The sequence below is a fragment of the Maniola jurtina genome, chromosome 27 (assembly GCF_905333055.1).
Source record: "Maniola jurtina chromosome 27, ilManJurt1.1, whole genome shotgun sequence".
In the NCBI taxonomy this organism is placed as follows: domain Eukaryota; kingdom Metazoa; phylum Arthropoda; class Insecta; order Lepidoptera; family Nymphalidae; genus Maniola; species Maniola jurtina.
Window position 1 is genome coordinate 2,005,429 of NC_060055.1, and position 20,535 is coordinate 2,025,963.

Below are 20,535 nucleotides of genomic sequence, written 5' to 3' on the forward strand. Positions count from 1 at the left end.
AAATCTATTCGAGTTGTTTGATCAGTATGTTTGATTGCGCGTCCGTCTGAGTAAAATTAGCGCGAACTTGTGATTTGGACTTGTCATATACGGAGTTACGGCGATTTCCATATAAATTACAGATTGTACGGTCGCCGGCGACTGAGTCGCCGGGCAACTAGTCGACAGTGCAAATTGCACATTACAACCGCTTTTCCTTCAACAACATTTGCCTACAAATGGTTACCTAGCTAACAAGGCACCATCACAACTCATATATGCGAAAGTTTTTTTTTGTTCGTTTGTCCTTCAATCACATCGCGATGGAGCAACGGATCGATTTTGTAGGTATAGTTAAAGACCCACAGAGTGACATATTCTAATTTTATCCCGGAAAATCAAAGAGTTCCCACAGGATTTATAAACAAGAAAATCGACAGAGTCGCATAACAAAGAAAAAATAAACTATTAACTGCACTATTTACCGAAAAAGTCCTACCTGCTTCTTTAAAGGAATGACGCAAATGCAAGTTTTTAATAAAAAGAATATAGAAGTTTGTAAAAAGAATACTGCCAATCGAAAAAGGAAAATTTTGACAGCATCTGGCAGATATTTCGGAAAATTTGTACAAGATGGTGGTTTTATATATTATTTAAGGAAATTCCTCAAATATGTCTTTTATCGTTTAATTTTAGTGTAAAAGTTTTTTATTATATTTATTACTAAATTTACTGTGACCTATAAAAGCGATTTCGAAGGTAAGCAATACCTATAACACAAGTGTAAATTAAAAATTTATAACAGCCCGGACAAGTAAAGGTTACAGTAACTAGAAAAGAGCTGATAACTTTCAAACGGCTGAACCGATTTTCTTTGATTATAGCTAAGAACACTCTCGATCAAGCCACCTTTCAAACAAAAAAAAAAACTAAATTAAAATCGGTTCATTAGTGTAGGAGCTACGATGCCACAGACAGATACACAGATACACACGTCAAACTTATAACACCCTACTTTTTGGGTCGGGGGTTAAAAAGAGATCCTCAGGGTATGCTCTAACTGCCCTGAGAATCCCATACTGAAGTGTAGGCTTGGCGTACGTTCGTGGCAATAACCGTAAATATTTATTTGTAGGAATCTCCTTTTGGAGACAATTTCATTTCATTTCATTCATTTATTTTCGTTTTATTGTTTAAACAATTGTACAGTCAAAGGCCGTAAATCGTTTAGCAATGATCATATTCGCGTGGCACGGTTATGCACATGCGTTAGTGTGTGGAGTGTTTATACAAAAAGGTCATAAGTGCGACAGGTTTTTGATGCAATAGTTTCGCGGATTTGCTACTCGAATTCTGATGCCGACCGCACATTTGTATTTAAAGTTATGTTTCAAATGGGTTTAAATTGCCTGATATAAATGACTATTTATTTATTACTAGAGGATAGCCGCGACTTCGTCCGCGTGTATTTAGATTTTTGTACATCCCGTGGGAACTGTTTGATTTTCCGGGATAAAAAGTTGACTATTTCGATTACAGGAACGCAAGCTACTTCGATACCAAATTTCATACAAATCGGTTAAGTGGATGGGTCTTTAGGAATCCCGCGGGAACTCTTTGATTTTCCGGGATAAAAAGTAGCCTATGTCCGTCCCCGGGATATAAGCTAACCCTGTACCTTTCGTCAGAATCGGTTAAACTGTTGGGCCGTGAAAAGGTAGCAGACACTTTCGCATTTATAATAATAGTATGGATTTAATATTGTTATGTGTTCTCTTTTCATGAAGCGAAGCGTACTTAAATCTTTCTAGAACTTCAGAATGTTTAATGCCTTTTAGCCAAACACTCATCATCATATTCATTAACTTATTGACTTTGGACCTGGACCTTTGTCCAGCAGTGGACGTCTGGAAGTCCCTACTCTCTAGTAGAGACTACGAAACGATCTTACGCCGCTTGAATCCAGCGGCTCCCTGCGTTTGATGTCTGTCTGTCCGTCCAAATTTTTAATGCCTTTTAGCCAAACACTCATCATCATCATCATTAACTTATAGACTTTGGACCTGGACCTTTGTCCAACAGTGGACGTCTGGAAGTCCCTACTCTCTAGTAGAGACTACGAAACGATCTTACGCCGCTTGAATCCAGCGGCTCCCTGCGTTTGATGTCTGTCTGTCTGTCCACCTAGTGGGGTATCTGCCAATGCGCTTCCGGTGCGAGGTCGCTATTTCTTGTACGATGATACAGAACCCTTCGTGTGCGAATCCGACACGCACTTGACCGATTCCTTTAGTACTTTTGACTGCATTTCAAGATTTTACATTGCATTTTTTCAGATTAATTATGGCGAGATGTAGAAGTCGTTGTCGATGTCGTCGTCGTCGTCGTCGGAGGCGAAGGTACGTTTTTTAAAATTCCTATACAAGTTAGCCCTTAAGTGCGATCTCACCTGGTGGTAAGTGATGATGCAGTCTAAGATGGTAGCGGGCTAACCTGGAAGGGGTATGGTAGTTTCATTACACCCATACGAACGGTCGGTTTAGGTATCGCATCGGAACGCTGAATCGCTTGGCAGCACGGCTTTCACAGTAGGGTGGTAACTAGCCATGGCCGAAGCCTGCCACCAGACCAGACAAATAATAGATTCCCAAACTGCCGCTGCCGGGATCGAACCTGTGAACCGACTATAAGGCCACAGCGTTTATCACTGCGCCAGGAAGGTCGTTGAAAGGTATTTATGGTCTACCTTCTAGATGATGCTCTTCAATAATGATGGTGCCAACGGGACTCTACTAACCCTCCGCTATCCGTCCGTCTGTCTGTCATTGGGCTGTATCTCATGAACCGTAACAGTCTCCTAAAAGTTAAGAGTTGCATGCCCAGGATCGAACCCCAGACTTGCCGAATAGGGGGCCGATGTATTAAGGTCGCAGCTCATTTACACCGTTCCCACACAACACACGCCCCGCCTCAAATCGAAGTGACCGCTAGTTGTCCACGCGATGACAGCTAGCAGTACAGCGTCTCCCTACTGCGCTCGTTACAACTTGCTCGAGTGGCCCGCACGCTGTAGACCCGTGGGCACCTCGCTTGAAGCGCGTAGTGAGCGAAATGTCCAACCATCGAGTGGCTAGATTGTTACTTCAAAATTCAAAATATTTTTATTAAATTAGACTTTTACCAGTAAGTACTTTTGAATCGTCAAGAGCATCTATCTACCACTGGTTCGGAATGCCTTTCTTACCGAGAAGAACCAGCAAGAAACTCGGCGGTTGCTCTTTATAAAACTCTCACTATAAAATGTATGTACAGAATACGACTTTAAACTAATATTTGAATATTTATTCTTTTACCATGCGGGAGCTGTGTCGTGTACAAGTGAGCTACGACCTTTGATCACAATGCTATCACCACTATCTATTTCTATATATTTTGTTTTTTTATATTATATTACAGATGCCGCAACACGTAAGTACTAAAACATACGAAAGTGAATTCCTTACACAGAATGTGACCAAAGTTCGAACATTCATCTTAGAAAATTGGAGGGTCTCAAAATTGGAGAGTAAGACTTCAAGCATGATATACCTACCTAGTTCTACAGGTAATGGATGAACAAAGATTAAAATAAAATAAAAATATTTAAAAAACCAACTTCCAAAACCACTACAAAGTTAAAAAAAAATTGTTTCTACACGTGTATTTGTATGAAGTCGGGCGAGCATGATAAATGAAATTAGAAATCTAAGCGTGAAGCTCGCCGGACTTCATACAGAAATACACGTGGTCGGTTTTTTGATGCATTTAATAGTTTTTGATTTATCGTGCGAAATGTCGGAAATAATACCCGAGTACGGAACCCTCGGTGCGCGAGTCCGACTCGCACTTGGCCGGCCGGTTAAAGTGGCCGAGTTTTGTGTTTTGCTGGTATTTTTAGTCGTGGAACTGACTGGGAAGCGCTCTAGAGGGGTGCCGCGCGTGTGTCGGCGAGCGCCGGCACAGACAAGGTCCATACTTATATAGTTTCCCTAACTTGTAAATAACTACAAACTTGACATTGGCTAATCTTTGTAAAGCCAGACGAGAGAGAAAAAAAAACTATCCCGTCCTATTATTTTTAGGCGGTGCCGCACCAGATCTGGAAGGTTTAAGCGCTGCAGGCGCCGTGACCGCCGCTACCCTATCAGGCGGCCGAGAAGGCGTCGTTGCTGCGCGGCCGTGACTCCTTCATCTGGAAATGCAGCTTCCAGGTGTAGAAGTCGCAGCCCCCGCCGCGCTACCAGCTGCAGAAGTCGAAGCCCCCGCCGCGCTACCGGGTACAAAAGTCGAAGTTCCCAGCGCGCTACCGGGTACAGAAGTCGAAGCCCTCGCCGCGCTACCAGGTGTAGAAGTCACAACCGCCGCTCCGCTTCCAGGTGCAGAAGTCGCAGCCGGTAAGCCAGACCATTTCAGTTAAGTCAAGAGTGAATAGGGATCTTCTCGGCAAGCGCGCTTCATCTTAGGCTGCATCATCACTTTGCCAGCGGGTCTGCTTGTCTATTTTAAAAAGTTTATATTTTTTAGAGTTCCGTACCCTCAAAAGGAAAAACGGAACCCTTATAGGATCACTTTGTTGTCTGACTGTCTGTCCGTCCGTCAAGAAAACCTATAGGATACTTCCCGTTAACCTAGAATCATGTTCGGCAGGTAGGTAGGTCTTATAGTACAAGTAATGTAAAGTAACCGAAAACCATGAATTTGTGGTTACACAAAACAAAAAATAAAATAAAAGATGTTCTATCACTAAAGCGCCATCTATATTACTACTATTTACTAAATCACATATAGATGGCACTGTGGTCATTATTTGCAGTATTGCATATGAAAATGTTAAAACATTTTGCACGATGGTACGGAACCCTTCGTATGCGAGTCTAACTCACACTTGACCGGGTTTTTTCGAAATATTTTCACAGTTTACGTTCAAATTGCCGTTCCCGCTCGAGCTCCTTCAAGAAGTGCAGATACTGTGACAAGCAGTTTAAAGTACGACGCCCCTCAAGATCTCGGTCCACGTCCCGGTCCAAGTCCAGTACCAGGTCCAACCCCGGCCCCAGCTCCTAGCAACTGTAAGTAGCCAGCAACATTCGGATGTAGGTACAAGTAATAATTTAATCACACTAGTCACACTAGCCGATTCATGCCGAAATTGACAAAAGGTACCATTTCTTTACTGGAATCTCCTCCTCCTTCAAAAAGTGCAGATACTGTGACAAGCAGTTTAAAGTACGACGCCCCTCAAGATCCCGGTCCACATCCAGGTCCAAGCCTAGTACCAGGTCCAGGTCCAACCCTGGCCCCATCTCCTAGCAACTGTAAGTAGCCAGCAACATTCGGATGTGGGTACAAGTAATAATTTAATCACACTATTCACACTAGCCGATTCATGCCGAAATTGACAAAAGGTACCATTTCTTTACTGGAATCTCCTCCTCCTTCAAAGTGCAGATACTGTGACAAGCAGTTTAAAGTACGACGCCCCTCAAGATCCCGGTCCACATCCAGGTCCAAGCCTAGTACCAGGTCCAGGTCCAACCCTGGCCCCATCTCCTAGCAACTGTAAGTAGCCAGCAACATTCGGGAGTAGGGTAGACACAATAGTATGTGCAAGTTTGTGTGTGTATGTGTTGCTCTTTCAAGCAAAAAGTAACGGATTCGGCTGTGGAATGAAGTTAGCTTACTTAATATTACTTTTAGTTTTATCCCGGAAAATCAAAGAGTTCCCTCGGGATTAAGAAATTTACATCCACGCGGACGAAGTCGCGGGTATCATCTAGTAGGATTACGGTATATAGTTTAGTACGGTTAGTAGGAATATAGGTAGGAATATAGTATAGGGTCACACCAGATTCGGAGTGAACCAAAGTAAGGGAACTCTCGGTTTGTTCCTGAATCGGCGTTATATCAAAAAAAATATTAGGCTAAGGTGACGTAAAATCAAAGACAAGTGTAAATTAAAAATTTTCAACACCCCCGACAAATCATTTTCAAATAAATAATTATGTATATCTAGGCAACGTCCATCTTGACAGCTTGACATTTGTCAATTGACACTTGAATATTATGAACCTAACGGTTATCTAACCTTCTTTTCTACAAGAAAACTAGAAAATAGCTGATAACTTTTAAACGGCTGAACCAATTTTTTTGGATTATAGCTAAGAACACTCTCGATCAAGCCACCTTTCAAACAAAAAAAGTAAATTAAAATCGGTTCATTCGTTTAGGCGCTACGATGCCACAGACAGATACACAGATACACAGATACACAGACACACAGACACACAGATACACACGTCAAACTTATAACACCCCTCTTTTTGGGTCGGGGGTTAAAAAATAGGGCTACTTTAGGGCTACCGGCGTCAAATGTTCTAACATTACAGTTTTATTATAATTTGTATAGATATAGATAAGTATAAGTAGGTATTATAACTTATAAAGAATCGTTATTTTATTTTCAGATCTTGTCTCGTTTTATGTCGCCATTGCAGCTGATCAGATATGTAAATGTTTTCAGAAATGTATTAAGAAATGGGTATAGTAAACGACAGGTCGAGACGACGATCGAGGTATGAGGCGGGGGGGACGCCGCGCACACCTGCGCTATCCCGCACCGGGTTTACGCGGGGGCTCTCCCCACCCCGATTGCCATCTCAACCAGTCACCTACGATACTTATTCGAAATTCTTTGTAATAATAAAAATAATCTGTTCAAAATTTATTGTGTGAATAAATCCTTTGATAAAAATGATCTTGTTTCTTTTTAGCGTACACGCGCGATTGGTCCAATTCTCATTAAGTCCAAGTCACTTTCATTCCTCACCTCCTCACCTTGATTCGCAAAAGGTCCAATTTGCGAATGGTCCAATTCACATAAGTCCGGTCCAATTCACATAAGTCCATTTGAGATTCACGCGTGACTTCGTTCTCTTGAGTTTCGATTTTTAAAAATCCTTTACGAATCGTTGATTTTCCAGAATAAATAGCAAAATATGTGCAGGCTGTTAGGTGAAGCCTATATGAGAATTGGACCAATCGCACTTGAACGCTTCTTTCGTACCCGTAAGGTGCCAACGGGACCCTATTACTAAGACTGCTGTTCGTCCGTCCGTGTGTCTGTCAGTAGGCTGTAACTCGTGAACCATAATGGGTAGATGCCTGAATTTTTCACAGAATGTGTATTTCTATTGCCGCTATAACAACAAATACAAAAAAATCTGGTATGTGCGCGTGCGCAGGTGTTGATCCGCCTATAACTACGATCACGTTAGCGATGAGAGATGCGAATGGGAAGGGGTTTAACCACAGCCACATGATGATGATAAACTAGGAGTCATATTTTTATCCCACAAAAAACATTTAATGTAAAGGTTGCCAAGACTCACAAGTTCTTTCACTCTTAACGATCAAAAAAAATTACGCAAATTGGTTCAGAAATCTCGGAGATATCAGTGTACAGAAAAACACAACCCCTTCATTTTTCAAAGTCAGTTAAACAGTAGCCTATGTTACTCCTTGGTTGATCCTCTACTTGTCTGTGGAAGTCCCGTCAAAATAGGTTTAGCCATTCCGAAGATTAGCCCGTTCAAACAGACACAATTTTATTTATTAGTAAGTATATAGATAACCTAATATCATCACATAAAAAGCGTTGCTACATGCTTGATTGATCACGTTTTAACAATATAAATGCATTCTTTAACATTTAACATTACGTGAACATCATGTTTTACAATGAGCCACACTTTGAGGCCTTTCACAAGAAGTCTAAAGCGTAAGTCACACTGGGTAATTTAAAGGAATTTATGGCTGAAAACGGCAAGAATGAAATAGTGCTTTTATTCAAATAAATCGTCGAAATAATCAACCACTGGTTCGGAATATAAGAACCAGCAAGAAACTCGGCGGTTGCTCTTTTCAAGTGTTCAATTTATGATAATACTAGCTGATGCCCGCAGCTTCGCCCGCGTGGATTTAGGGTCTGAAATCCCGTGGGAACTTTCCCGTGGGATTAAAAAAAAAATTACGCAAATCGGTTCAGAAATCTCGGAGATTTCGGTGTACATAGGTAGAAAAACACAACTCCCTTTTTGAAAGTCGGTTAAAAAAGTAGCCTATGTTACTCCCTGGTCAATTCTCTACTTGTCTGTGAAAACCCCGTCAAAATCGGTCCAGCCGTTCCGAAGATTAGCCTTTTCAAACAGACAGACAGACAGACAAAAATTTTAAAAACGTGTGATTCAGTGTTGGTATCGTTCAAATAACCATATGAGCTTAATATAAGGTAGTTATTTTGAAATTACAGACAGACACTCCAATTTCATTTATTAGTATAGATGCCATACTATACTATGTACAAGTAATTGCAGCCCTGCGAATTGCTGGAGCAGCCCCGCGCATTGCTGGAGCGAGTCAAATCTATGCTTTTTTGTCATTCTTTTTTTGTATTCAATTGTATAATATGCTTTTTCCAGGAGCGCAAATAGGTATGCCTCTCTTATCAAGAGTTACATTTTTGTTCAGTTTGCCGTGGAGACCTTGGGGCCATGGAGTCTTGGGGCTAAAAACAATTTACGAGACATTTCACCGCGTTTATAGTCTCATCGGGTGACACAAAGGCTGGCTCATTTCTTGCGCAACGGATCAGCCTGGCTGTCCAAAAAATGTCCTGGCTGGCTTACATCACAAAAAAATGTTATTTTTTGTATGATGGTGCAGAACCCTTCGTATGCGAATCGACTCGTGCTTGACCGTTTTTCCCTTACTCCTTCTTTAAAGTCGGTCAAAACCAAAACTGTATCGCAGTCGCGTGCGCATTCTTCAGGCCCATATGTTACGCTCAAACGAGTTTAATATTACTCAATACACTCGCATAACCTTGGTGTCACATATAGGTAGTATATGAATATATGAATTTCGCTCTCAGCAAAATCCAATATTTCGAATGTATGTCATGTGAATCATATGGTGTGACTATTTGGAAATTCTTCTTTTTGTAACAGCCACTACTAAGTACGTATAATATTATAAATATGCTCCTGAGAAAAGCATATTATACTATCGAAGATTATGTAAATGATAGAAGAGCGTGGATTTGACCTGCAGCTCGCTCCAGCAATGTGCGAGACTTCAATTGCTTTTATACATGGCATAATATTGTATATCAAATCTTTGCAAAGAGCAACCGCCGAGTTTCTTACTGGTTCTTCTCGGTAGGAAAGGCATTCCGAACCAATGGTTGATGCATTTGACGATTCAAAAGAACTTGTAAAAGTCTAATTGAATAAAAATATTTTGAATTTTGAAAAATTAAGTCATAATTAAAAAAATTAAATCTCTCTTGGGATGATAATGTGGTGGGTTCCCAGATCCTTCTACGTTATACCTTAACCTGTCTCCACATTAGACTACTCAACTCGAATAATGATGGTTGAATAAGATAACCTAGTGTGAGTACCATGCCAGGCACAGAAAAATTGTAAAAGACTTTGAATTTGGTAAATAAACATTTATTCATATTCAATGATGCCCGCAATTTCGCCTGTGTGGATTTAGATTTTCAAAAATCCTATGGGAACTATTTTGATTTTCTGAAATATCCTATGTCTATTGCCATGATGCAGGTTCAGTACCAATTTTAATCAAAATTGTTTTTTTTTTTAATTATATAGACTAGAGCTTGGCTGCAAGCAGACCTGCTAGCAAGTGATGATGCAGCCTAAGATGGAGCGCGCTTGCCTAGAAGTTGCCTATTCACTCTTGACTTGAAGCTACCCATATTATAGGTGGAAGGGAAAACTGATGCCGGAAGGGCGTTCCATATCCTAGCGGTTCGGATAAGAAAAGAGGAAGCAAATTGTTTTGTACATGTTCGAGGAATTTGACTATGTATGGATGCAAACCTTGACGATGCCTGGCAGTATGATGGTAGAGGAACCAGGTCAAAGAGTTCATGTGGTTAAACGGATGGGCTGTGAAAAGGTAACAGACAAACAGACAGCTTTTCATTCATTTCAACTTGGATTGGTATAGCTGACCAATATTTTATTATGTATATACACCTTTATGTACATACATGAATTAGTAAATAAATGAAATTGAAATTTTACATTTGTAATTTTATTTAATAAAGACCTTCTAAAGCAAGCAAATAGTCTTTTAATAACTTAAGCAATAGTTAGCGGCGTACATGTAAATAGAAAGTGGTGATAGCCTAGTGGTCAAGCATACGCCTCCTATTCTTGGGGTCTTAGGTTAGATCCCGGGCATGTACCTCTAACTTTTCAGAGTTTCATGTGTTTTAAGCAATTTTTTAAACATCATTTGCTTTAACAGTGTAGAAAAACATAGTGAGGTAACCTGCATGCTTGATAGCTCTCCATAATGTTCTCAAAGGCATGTAAAGTCTGCCAATCAGCACTTGGCCGGCAGACTATGGCCAAACTCTTCATTCTGAGAGGAGACCTGTGCTCTGTAGTTAGCCGGCGATGGGTTGCTCATAATGAAGTAATAGTAGTTGATATTCTGTTTATCATCCCAAAATCTGTACATTTCCTACCTAAAATCTAAGTACAGTAACAAGAACATAATAAGCAAATAATGTTTCTTATCACTGATTAGATATCTCTTATCAACAAACCAACATGCCATAAATGTAATGCTAACTTTGCACACATTATTATTTATCACACGGTAGAATTAATTAGCAAAAAAATCTCTGCACTGCAAAAATACTACAAAATTCCATTTCAATATATTTTTTTTTAATTTTATTCCAATTAAATCGAAGGCACAAACTCGTCCATCAAAATAAAATCGATATATCGATGGAATCGATTGGTACAAGGTCACCAAATTGCCTAATAAAGAGCCGTACAGGAATAGTCGCACAAATAAGGTATTATTGAGCTCACAATGATATCAGCATTAATTTTTATAATTTAATGACTCACTCGGACCGTCCGATGTTTAAATTGCTATTCTGTACCGGTCGATGACAATGAACAACAAAGTTTTTAACATCCAAATTGAAAAAAAAAAAAAAAAAGTTATATCTCCGATGAACCAGTAGTGTGTGAAGATACCTATTTTAAAAAGAGAAACGCGCATTTCAGGAGAATGTAAAGAGAAAATTACCTTGTCTAAACATTTCAATTCCTCCGTAGGATACACTGTTTTTTCGCACCTTGCGCAAGTTTTATTCATCGTGACTTTGTTAAACACACAATCACTGTAATAAATATGTGCACTCGAGTTTCACCGAATAACACAAGTTTCACGTTACACAAACAAAGTTTAAAATTCACTTTATTTCAGGAAAAACACTCACGAGCACGATTTTTGTAGCATCTCACACGCGCATGCCAAAAATATGACAAATGGCGGCGAATAATGTTGCCAGAATCGCTGTAAATCCTATTTGTACCATCTTTAATTTCTACCAAAAACTTTTAAAGTCATCAAATTAATAATTCAAGCCTCAATAGCTCAACCGGTAAAGGAGTGGACTGAAAACCGAAAGGTCGACGGTTCAAACCCCGCCCGTTGCACTATTATCGTACCTACTCCTTTAACATGGCTAATATTCTTTAAAAAAAATAACGTAAAATGAATATAACATTATTGGTGGGTAGAAACGGTTTCACTCAGATAACTTGTAAAATAGGATGTGAGTTACCAATACTCTTTGTTAGTTACAAGAGGATATGAAATAGAGGTAAAAATCAAGTAATTCAATGTCGCGGCCATCCTCTCGCTACTCACATCCATCATAAGAACCATTTCAGCCAAGTGCCACACATAGATAGTATTAGTGCCACACAAGTGCACTTGGCTGAGATAAATGCTATATATACTATATTAATAATTATCATAGTTTAAACTTTAGTGATGTGATAAAATCATAAGTTATATCAAATAATTTAATGAGATACAGACCTAATTCAATTTAAAGTTACGAAAAACACTGGCATTTGTCACGTCTTAAAACCGCTAAAGCTTCATTGAAAAGTTTTTTCGAAGTCTGTATCATTTCTGTCAAATTGTTATAATCGTCTTGTTTTTCTTCTTCAATCATTTTTAATTTGTCTTCCATTATTTTAAGCTTTTCTTCCGCTAGTTCTAGCTTGTATTTAAGTTCATCTTTCTCTAAATTTTCGCACCCTTCACCAGTAGCAGTTTCCGACGATGTAGTACTTGGTTTTTCAATTGCAGACGTAAACGAAGGTTTTTTCGTTACAGAATTTGCTCCAAGTAGATCATTGTAGAAATTCTGATCCCTGACTAGTCCAGTTTTTGATGCTTTTGACCCTCTTTTACAAGTTTCTTTCAAAACTTTCAATTCATCTTCCAGTGCTGCTAAGCGCTTTTCTAGTCGCTTCTTTCTTTCTTTAACTTTTCTATGCGATGAATCTAACTCTTCCCATTTATGACGTTCAGCATCTAATCTCTCATTCAACGTAATTACTAATTCTGATAATTTCTTGATTTCGTTATCAGTTGCTGTCTTCATTGGAGTAAAAAACACACTTTGCAATGAGCATTCCTCATATCTCAAAAGCTGGGCTCTCAACTCTTCTATCTTTGTCATCTTTTCCGAAGCTTGCTGTCTTAAAGCGTCAATTTTGGCATCGGTGTTTTTGATAAGTTTTTTATATTCACAAACTTCACTATTCATTTTATTCATTTTGGCTGTATTTTCTCTGAGGATTTCTTGATAATAAATTTCCAAATTTTTTATTTGATTCTGAAAAAACATTGATTGATAGATTTACTAGATCCTTATTTTGAATGAGTAAATCATAGTCAAATGGGTGCTATTGTAGACATTGATTGTCAATCATGAATAAAGTACAAAGCTGTTTCAATTTCACACGTATTCAACTTACCCTTTGTTCATTTATAAGAAGATCGTCATGATTACTCTTCTCAACAAATGTTTGCATTTTCTGCCTTATGAGTGTGGCATCGCATTCGAGATTTCTTATTCTACAACGAGCGCCGTCTAATTTCTTTTTCAATTCCTGATTCTCTTCTTTTAGTAGCTCCAAATCTTTCAAGGCTTGATCTGCTTCTTTTTTTCTTTTCATTTCTAATTCACGTATAAGCTGAAATTACATAGAAATTATTGTGAATGTATTAAAGTTTTTGACTTAATTAACTTCAGACTGTGTTATTAAAATTGTTTCGATTTTTGAGACCCCTACTTGATTTTGATCCTTCCACTTCATTTGCGCTGGGTCTTTTTGCTTTCCGTTAAGTTTTTCTTCAAGCTCACTAACTTTTGCTTGCAAAAGAACAATTTGCTGTGCTCTACCTTTCCAACCTGCAATATCATTTTGTAAATCTTTGATATTTGTGAATTTGTCACCAAGCTCTTGTTGTAAAATTTTTGTTGCTATTAGGATATCATTCTTCAATTCAAGATTTTTGTTTTTACTCTCATATAACTTTTTATTGACAACAGAAAGTTTGTTGTTCAAATCCTTCAGTTCATCAGAGTTTATATCAACTGGTTCTTCTTTGCAAAGGCATGCTTCCAGTTTTTCATTTTCCTTATTTAAAAGATCCAGTTGCATTATTTTTCTCTCAAGTGATGCGTTTTTAGTCTTGTAACTCTCTATTTCGGCAATTAAGTGTCGGTTTTGTTTGCACAGTCCCGCGATTTTGGCGCTTATAACACCCGCAGATTTTGATGATATCGCGGGTCCAGAGCCAGAAATGATATCACGAATTCGTTGGTTAAGAACTGTGATCGTCTTATTCAGTTCCTTAATTACTTCATCTTTCGTAAATACGCATTTACGCAATTCGTTATTTTCACTCGTCATTATCTAAATTAACAAATTAATTAGTTTATGGTGGTATTGTCTATCAGTATTCTATTAGCTAATGTCAAAGTTAATTTTATTGAAGTTTACTTTAACATTCATTAACAACGTGGATATTTTATTTTGATAAGTTACAAAGAAATTATACCAACATCGATGTTGGACTTCATTTTTGGAAAAAAATCTTCTATTGTAATATTCAGAGAAACTAGGGAAATCGCCTAAACCCTTCTTATTCTGAGAGGAGATTTGTGCTCAGTACTGGGCCGGTGATATAATACTTCAGAGGGATACAGGTTCAAATCCCGTTACTTGCAAATTAATAATATTAAAAGAACGCTAGTTGGGAAACTAATATATCTACCTTTAGTTGTTCAATTAAATGAGCATTCAGCTCTGCTGGATAAATAGCATCATCCGGATCCGGTTTATTTAACCCGGCTAACATTTTCAATTTCATTTCGTCAGTTTCATCAATTTTCGCAGCCAATTCCATTACTTTCTCTTTCTCCTCTTTTATATTATTGCCTTTAGATTTCATTTTTAAATTAGAAGTTGCCTTTAGAGGTTTGGTTGCCATTTTTAGTGAATTCTATTTCCATTACAATAAAATTGCAAAGCCATCAAAGTTCCTCGGTGACTTTCGGTCTCAACTGTCAATCAATTGGTTATCTTTGAATCTTTGAAAATTTTAATAGAAAAAGAGGTTTCACCGCTTGAAGGGTGCGCGATTCTAATAGCGTGGTAGGATCATTGGGTAGGATTTCGGAACCTTAAATTATGCACTATAATATTATTCAAGAATATCCGGGTTTTCGATGAAGAATGATCCGGATACATTGTGACTTGTGAGGACTATCAGTCAATACCTAACTAGGTACCTACTTAATAAGTTACCGTAATATATCAATATTTTCATCATGTAAGATTTGTAATATCGCGTGTCGTGTGATTATTATAGTGTACCTAGTTACTAAGTTTATAAAGAGATTCACCGTATTTTGTATCCGTAAAATGTTACGAGCTATAAAATATATGCTACCAATGTTTGTTGTAGCATGCAGAAATTGTACCTTAAGTTTTCACTGCTACCAATATTACATTTTTTATTGTCTGTATTCTTGATTCTACGGATTCGTGGTCTGTGTTCTTGATGAAGACATTGACGTTGACAGTCAGCTGTCATGTGGCTGTCATCTTCATTGATTATTTTGGTCGTATTGCGTGAAAAAATAATCATTAAATTTCATAAAACTACATCAATTCTCCTTACCGAAATCCCGTATACGGGTTCGCAAATACCAGCAGTTTATCGCAGCGAGCTCCTGTACAGTTTCATTGTGTTTCAGGTTAGTTATAAATTAATTTGTCCTTGCTAACATTTACGCTCATTTCTTATCGTTTTGTTCTTCAAACAAATAGATTTCACGGTGTATTACGTTATTTGTGAGCTATAAATCAATGCCTAGATGATCTATATTCCATACATGCGATATTTGTAGTTATTCTCTATATAAAAGATTCTAATTAGAATGTTCAAAACTGATGTCCATAATGATTTGTAATTAGAGCTTATAGTTATTTTTTAATTTGCTAGCACATACATCTGTACTATAGATTTATGTGTTCAATATTAGAGTTGGCTACATTCTGGTTTCTTGAAGACAAATCCTTGTATTTCGGATATTATACTACAAAGGATTACACCTTTAAAAGACCCTCTAAAAGAAAGGTTTTTTTTGTAACCAAAAAAGGTGGCTTATTGAAAACAATAATAGTATAGAAATGATAAAATTCAGCAGCTTGATTGCTAATAAGATTTACCAATCATTCAATCAATTACTCTTCAACAATCTTACTTGTTGTGATTGGCTGAACTTATGGTATTCTTACAGCAGTGTATTTCAGTCAATAGTGAGTGTCAGCCAATCAGAGGTGATTGTAATGATAACATACTTGTCAAACTACACAGTATGATTTGTATAACTAGAAAGCTTCTTTTTTTCTCTCTCGTCTGGCTTTACAAAAATTAGCCAATGTCAAGTTTGTAGTTATTTGTAACAAGTTAGTTAAACTATACAAGTATGGACCCCATTTGTGCCGGTGCTCGCCGACATACGCACGGCAGCCCCTTAGAGCGCTTTCCAGTCAGTTTTAACAAAAAAAAAAACACTCCAAAAAGGCAGAGCACGCCCGCCAGCTAACACCAACACAGACAAAGTCCTACTAGATAGCTAGCTATAGGTTTTATTGTAACACTAGCTGTGCCCCTAACTTTGTCCGCGTGAGATAGTGACTTTCTGCTTTCAGCAGCACATTTAATTTTTATGCCAATTATTTTGCAAATAAAACACATACATACATTATTTAATTGCAAGTAGCTTATTTCCTCTATATTTTTATTTTCTGAGCAGTAGGCTTTTTTGCCGATGTCATCACAAAAAACGTTCATCCCCTATTTTTACCCCCTTTAGAGTAAATTTTTTACAAACTTTGAATGTCATATTCATTTATATCTAATTGAAAACCTAAAACGTAAGATTCAAGCTTCTAGCTTTAAAAATTACATAATTTTCATAGTAACTTTCATCCCCTATTTCAACCCCTTACAGCCCTTTTTGACATTTAAAAGCCAATGTCCTTTCTCAGGCTCTGACTATCTCTGTATTTTTCATTAAAATCGGTTTAGTAGTTTAATCTAATTTTGTAACACACAGACAGACAGAGTTACTTTCGCATTTACAATATTAGTAAGGATTTAATAAAATAAGCTAACTTCAAATAATACTTGTACTTAATTAGCAAACATCAAACATAAAATTATTTCCCAATTTTTTTCAGTAACCATGCCAGGCACAAACCTCATAGTACCCGTGGTACTATGGGGCAAGCATGCACCAACACACTGCATATCCTCAGTGTACCTATCAAGAGACCAAAAGACATTGGTCACTGGTTGCTATGACGGTCAGATATGTATCTGGCAAGTGGAACCAGAGACCCTGAAGATGACCCCTAGGTGTCTGCTTGTGGGACACACTGCGCCAGTCACTTGTCTCTCGAGAGCTTCTATTATACAGGTAAGAGTTAAGACGTCAGTTTTCGCCGTGCCCGATGCTGTCGACGCGTGCTGTTGAGCATTTGTATTTTTAGGTACCTAAGTTAGATTAGTTAGGTAAGTTACATTAGTTAGGTAATTTAGAATAGTTAGGTAAGTTAAATTATAGTCAGATTAGTTCAATTAGTTGGGTAAGTTAGATTATAGTCAGGTAAAAGTAATATAAAACAGGATGGTTAGATTATAATCGGATTAGTTCAATTAGTTAGGTCACTCAGATAAGTTAGATTATAGTCAGATTAGTTCAATTAGTTAGGTCACTCAGATAAGTTAGATTATAGTCAGATTAGTTCAATTAGTTAGGTCACTCAGATAAGTTAGATTATAGTCAGATTAGTTCAATTAGTTAGGCCTGTTAGGTGAATTAGATTATAGCCAGATTAAAGTTAGATAAGTCAGGATGGTTAGATTAGTTAGGTCAATTAGGGTAGTCAGGTAAGTTAGATTAGTCAGGTCAGATAGGCTAAATAGGCTAGCTAAATTATCTAGGTTTGTTAGACCATTTATAGCTATGTCAGCTACATAGTATCAGCAGTTCTGTGAAGAGAATACACATTGCATATTATCCTCATTGTACTTCTAGAGATACCAGAAGAACCTGGTTACTGAATGCTACAAGGTTTAGATGAGATCAATAAAACCTGTCATCAATGAAAGAAACCTAAGTGTTAATTTGGTTTCAGGACAATAACTTCATAGTGAGTTCTTCAGAGGCCGGAGAGATGTGCACTTGGGATCTAGTTGATGGAAAGTGCAGGGAGAGTGTGAAGCTCACACAAGTCCATACCAATATACAGGTATGTTGCCTTCATCTTTCTCAACATTGTCAACCTGTGGAGGTCTATGTTGGACATAGGTCTTCCCTAATGAGCGCCACCACAACTGATCCTCAGCCTTCCTCATCCAGCCACTTGCCACCAGCCTCTTCAAAGTTTAAATTGTCGGACCATTGTGCTGAAGGGTGCCCTATACTAAGCATGATTATACGCGGTCAGGGTCAAAAGAAGATTTGGTGCTCATCAAGGCAATATTAGTGGTCCATTATTATTCTTCACATACATCAATGATAACATGAATTTATAATGAGTTTCTTCAAGAGAAAATAGTCTTAACCAATCTTTAAGATATAAATAGTTTAGATAATACTTTTAGGTCAGGACTTACCGAATTTAACTTTAAACACAAGTTAAAATCATACTTTCAAAACAAATATTAACAATTCCCATTTTTGAAAAATTAAATATAACAAAGTATTATCTTGTAACGTTCCCTAGTGCTTCTATAAATAATGTATATATTATTTATGGGAGCACTATACCCAAAATCGATTAATGGACGGAATGATAAGCAACAATACTAAACCTTAGTGGTTTTTTTGTTGTGTTAAAAGCATTTGTAAAACGTTCAATATTTGATAGTTAATTAAAAAAAAAAAAAAAATTAACTTTCAGGCATACCACATGTGCAACAGTGATGATCTACGTCTCTTCTGCAATGGCTATTATGCTGAAATACTGATCATGGACCCCTTCTCTTTGGAAATACTCTTTTCTTTGAGTTCTAAAATGAACCCAGACTGGATATCTGCTTTGCACGTGAGTTTTATAAAAGTGAAATATCCAATAGAATAGAATAGAATAGAATAGATTTTTATTCAAATAAATTTTTACAAGTGCTTTTGAATCGTCAAATAATTTACCACTGGTTCGGAATGCCGTTCCTACCGAGAAGAACCAGCAAGAAACTCGGCGGTTGCTCTTTTCAATTGTTCAATTTACAATAATATTCTATACTATACAAGCAATTGCAGACCCGCGCATTGCTGGAGCGAGTCAAATCCATGCTTTTTTAAATATAAATCTAACTTAACTTAATCAGTGTCTAAAATATGTTGTGTCAAAAAAAGGCTCAATTTGAACTCAGCTAATTCTTTCGAATACAAAATGTAACCACAATCTTGTTACTCTGATTGGGCGCAAATAAGGGTCTTAGTAACTATAAAATATTATTTAAATCTAAACAAAAAAAAAAAAACACCAGAAAGAGAAAAATTTGTGTTCCTAATGTAATGTATAATTTAATTCCTAAAGAGAAAGGTTCAAGAAAAAAAGAAACAGTTTCTACTAAAGATTTTCTGTTATAAATTAAAATATCACTATCACTTTCAAAACAAACACACATCACACAAGTTTTAGTACCTATTTGCAGTAATTTGGGGGGAAAATAGAAATTGAATGTAATGCCGTTTTAATTTCAGGTGCTACGGCCATCTTCAAGAAAGGACGATGTTGTTCTTGCGATTTCTATAACTGGTACAGTGAAGGTATGTTTCGGTGCCAGTCTTGAGCATACTGTTTAAAGTGGACGCGACGGGTCGGCGCGCGAAATTCAAATATTAGCCTACTTTGTCGTATTAGTTTACAAATTGCTAAAAACCAAATAAAATTTGAATTTCGCGCGCAGACCCGTCGCTTGCCTCTTAAAGGGGTTTGCCCAGTCCCCATGCAACATTGAGCCGATCGTGAACAGGCAAAGATTTATTTTTAAGGCATTTATTAAGGCTTCTTAAGTAGTTTCAATAATAAAAACTAGTTAACGTGGCCACCACTCTATTTTTTTTTTAAAGAATATTAGCTATGCTAATCATGACTAATACTCCCCTTTCCCCTCCAATTAAGTGTAAAGCTTGTGCCAGGAGTGGGTACGACAATAATGCATTGGGTGGGGTTTGAACCGGCGAACTTTCGGAATTCAGTCCGCTCCTCAACCGTTGAGCCATCGAGGCTCTATATGAGAACAGCGTATTTTTTATTTTTTTCCATTTTGAGGTCATTCTTTTGACACATTTGATGATGCTTGATATGTGTATTGTTATGAATAGAGTAACACTAAGATTTAGAGTCTTTAATTCAAGATTCATTTTCCGTCCCTTTTTAGCAATATTAAAAGAAAAAGATGCAGATACTCTAAATTAAGCTTACAGAAAATCATCAAAATCAAGGCAAATATGTATATTTAATTTTTTTTGTTACATTTAGGTCTGGTCCCTACTCGGCCACGAAAACAAGCAATCGGAGCCGATATACGAGAACGAATCCAAACAGATACGGTGTCTCAATGCACTGTCGCTCAACTGTTGCGCTTACAACCAACGCACGGTCCTCATCGTTTGCGCCAAATACTGCCAGATATATGACGCGGGTAAGATCTATAATAACTGCATACTATCTTTCCATCTCCCTCTCCCACCCTTCCTTTCTCTCCATCTCCTTCACTCTCTCTCCTCCTCCCCCCTCTCTCTTTGATATTACACTTCTCTAGCTTACAAATCTTGAAAAATCAAAGATTTAAAGCCTTTAAGCTTCCTTAAAGATCACCTTATATTACTAGTAAAATAGTAGTGTTTTTGTTTTTGAGTTAGTTATTCACAAACACACACGCACACGCTGTCACACACACCCACGCACCACACATACACAAACACATACAGAGTGCGTGCACAAGGTTTGAAGCCATGGTAAGTATTATTTAGTTAGGTACCTATTTATTGCCTGCACGCTACTGTAC

General features: G+C 37.6%; 4 protein-coding genes across 17 annotated transcripts in view; 2 read left to right on the forward strand and 2 right to left on the reverse strand.

Moving 5' to 3' along the window:
- LOC123879253 (LIM and SH3 domain protein Lasp) overlaps nt 1-11,414 on the reverse strand; it is a 54,951-nt gene extending 43,537 nt beyond the window's left edge. For 3 of the 4 annotated variants that reach the window (XM_045926895.1, XM_045926897.1, XM_045926894.1), the window contains exon 1: nt 11,158-11,413. In XM_045926895.1, coding sequence (XP_045782851.1) covers nt 11,158-11,226 — 69 coding nt within the window. In that variant the 5' untranslated portion in view covers nt 11,227-11,413. Of the gene's footprint in view, nt 1-11,157 lie in introns of all 4 variants that reach the window. The other variant, XM_045926896.1, reaches the window with a different exon arrangement.
- LOC123879261 (tetra-peptide repeat homeobox protein 1-like) lies at nt 571-6,770 on the forward strand. Of its 8 annotated transcripts, none has more exons than XM_045926908.1 (9): nt 571-738; nt 2,316-2,378; nt 3,436-3,447; nt 4,101-4,361; nt 4,395-4,412; nt 4,935-5,087; nt 5,223-5,333; nt 5,467-5,577; nt 6,483-6,770. In XM_045926908.1, exons 4-9 carry the CDS (start codon nt 4,217-4,219, stop codon nt 6,560-6,562), a joined length of 618 nt encoding a protein of 205 aa, XP_045782864.1. In that variant the 5' UTR covers nt 571-738; nt 2,316-2,378; nt 3,436-3,447; nt 4,101-4,216; the 3' UTR covers nt 6,563-6,770. The 8 variants fall into 8 exon arrangements, 7 of the variants coding, with proteins under 7 accessions (XP_045782864.1, XP_045782869.1, XP_045782867.1 ...); XM_045926913.1 differs by having other exon boundaries at nt 4,935-4,982; XM_045926911.1 differs by having other exon boundaries at nt 4,101-4,310; nt 4,377-4,412.
- Nucleotides 11,415-11,934: 520 nt separating the features above from the next.
- On the reverse strand, nt 11,935-14,489 carry LOC123879242 (coiled-coil domain-containing protein 13). The gene is made up of 4 exons (XM_045926872.1): nt 14,215-14,489; nt 13,227-13,853; nt 12,909-13,127; nt 11,935-12,766 (listed from the first exon to the last, which is right to left on the reverse strand). The coding sequence occupies exons 1-4, from the start codon at nt 14,428-14,430 to the stop codon at nt 11,975-11,977; spliced, it is 1,854 nt and encodes a 617-aa protein (XP_045782828.1). The 5' UTR covers nt 14,431-14,489; the 3' UTR covers nt 11,935-11,974.
- Nucleotides 14,490-15,012: 523 nt separating this feature from the next.
- The window catches only part of LOC123879236 (WD repeat-containing protein 7), a 150,080-nt gene continuing 144,557 nt past the window's right edge, over nt 15,013-20,535 (forward strand). For all 4 annotated transcript variants that reach the window (XM_045926856.1, XM_045926858.1, XM_045926857.1 and 1 more), the window contains exons 1-6: nt 15,013-15,199; nt 16,692-16,930; nt 17,652-17,765; nt 18,420-18,563; nt 19,226-19,291; nt 20,007-20,169. In XM_045926856.1, the coding sequence (XP_045782812.1) occupies nt 16,697-16,930; nt 17,652-17,765; nt 18,420-18,563; nt 19,226-19,291; nt 20,007-20,169 (721 nt within the window). In that variant the 5' untranslated portion in view covers nt 15,013-15,199; nt 16,692-16,696. The remainder of the gene's footprint in view (nt 15,200-16,691; nt 16,931-17,651; nt 17,766-18,419; nt 18,564-19,225; nt 19,292-20,006; nt 20,170-20,535) is intronic.

Bases quoted from the DNA above. Each gene is read 5' to 3' on its own strand.
- LOC123879242 (XM_045926872.1), bottom strand. From the start codon at position 14,430: ATGGCAACCAAACCTCTAAAGGCAACTTCTAATTTAAAAATGAAATCT. The intron at 13,128-13,226 runs GTAGGGGTCTCA...ATGTAATTTCAG, and splicing joins AGTGGAAGGATCAAAATCAA to CTTATACGTGAATTAGAAAT. The intron at 12,767-12,908 runs GTAAGTTGAATA...ATGTTTTTTCAG, and splicing joins TTCTTATAAATGAACAAAGG to AATCAAATAAAAAATTTGGA.
- LOC123879261 (XM_045926908.1), top strand. From the start codon at position 4,217: ATGCAGCTTCCAGGTGTAGAAGTCGCAGCCCCCGCCGCGCTACCAGCT. The intron at 5,088-5,222 runs GTAAGTAGCCAG...CAAAAAGTGCAG, and splicing joins GGCCCCAGCTCCTAGCAACT to ATACTGTGACAAGCAGTTTA. The intron at 5,334-5,466 runs GTAAGTAGCCAG...TTCAAAGTGCAG, and splicing joins GGCCCCATCTCCTAGCAACT to ATACTGTGACAAGCAGTTTA.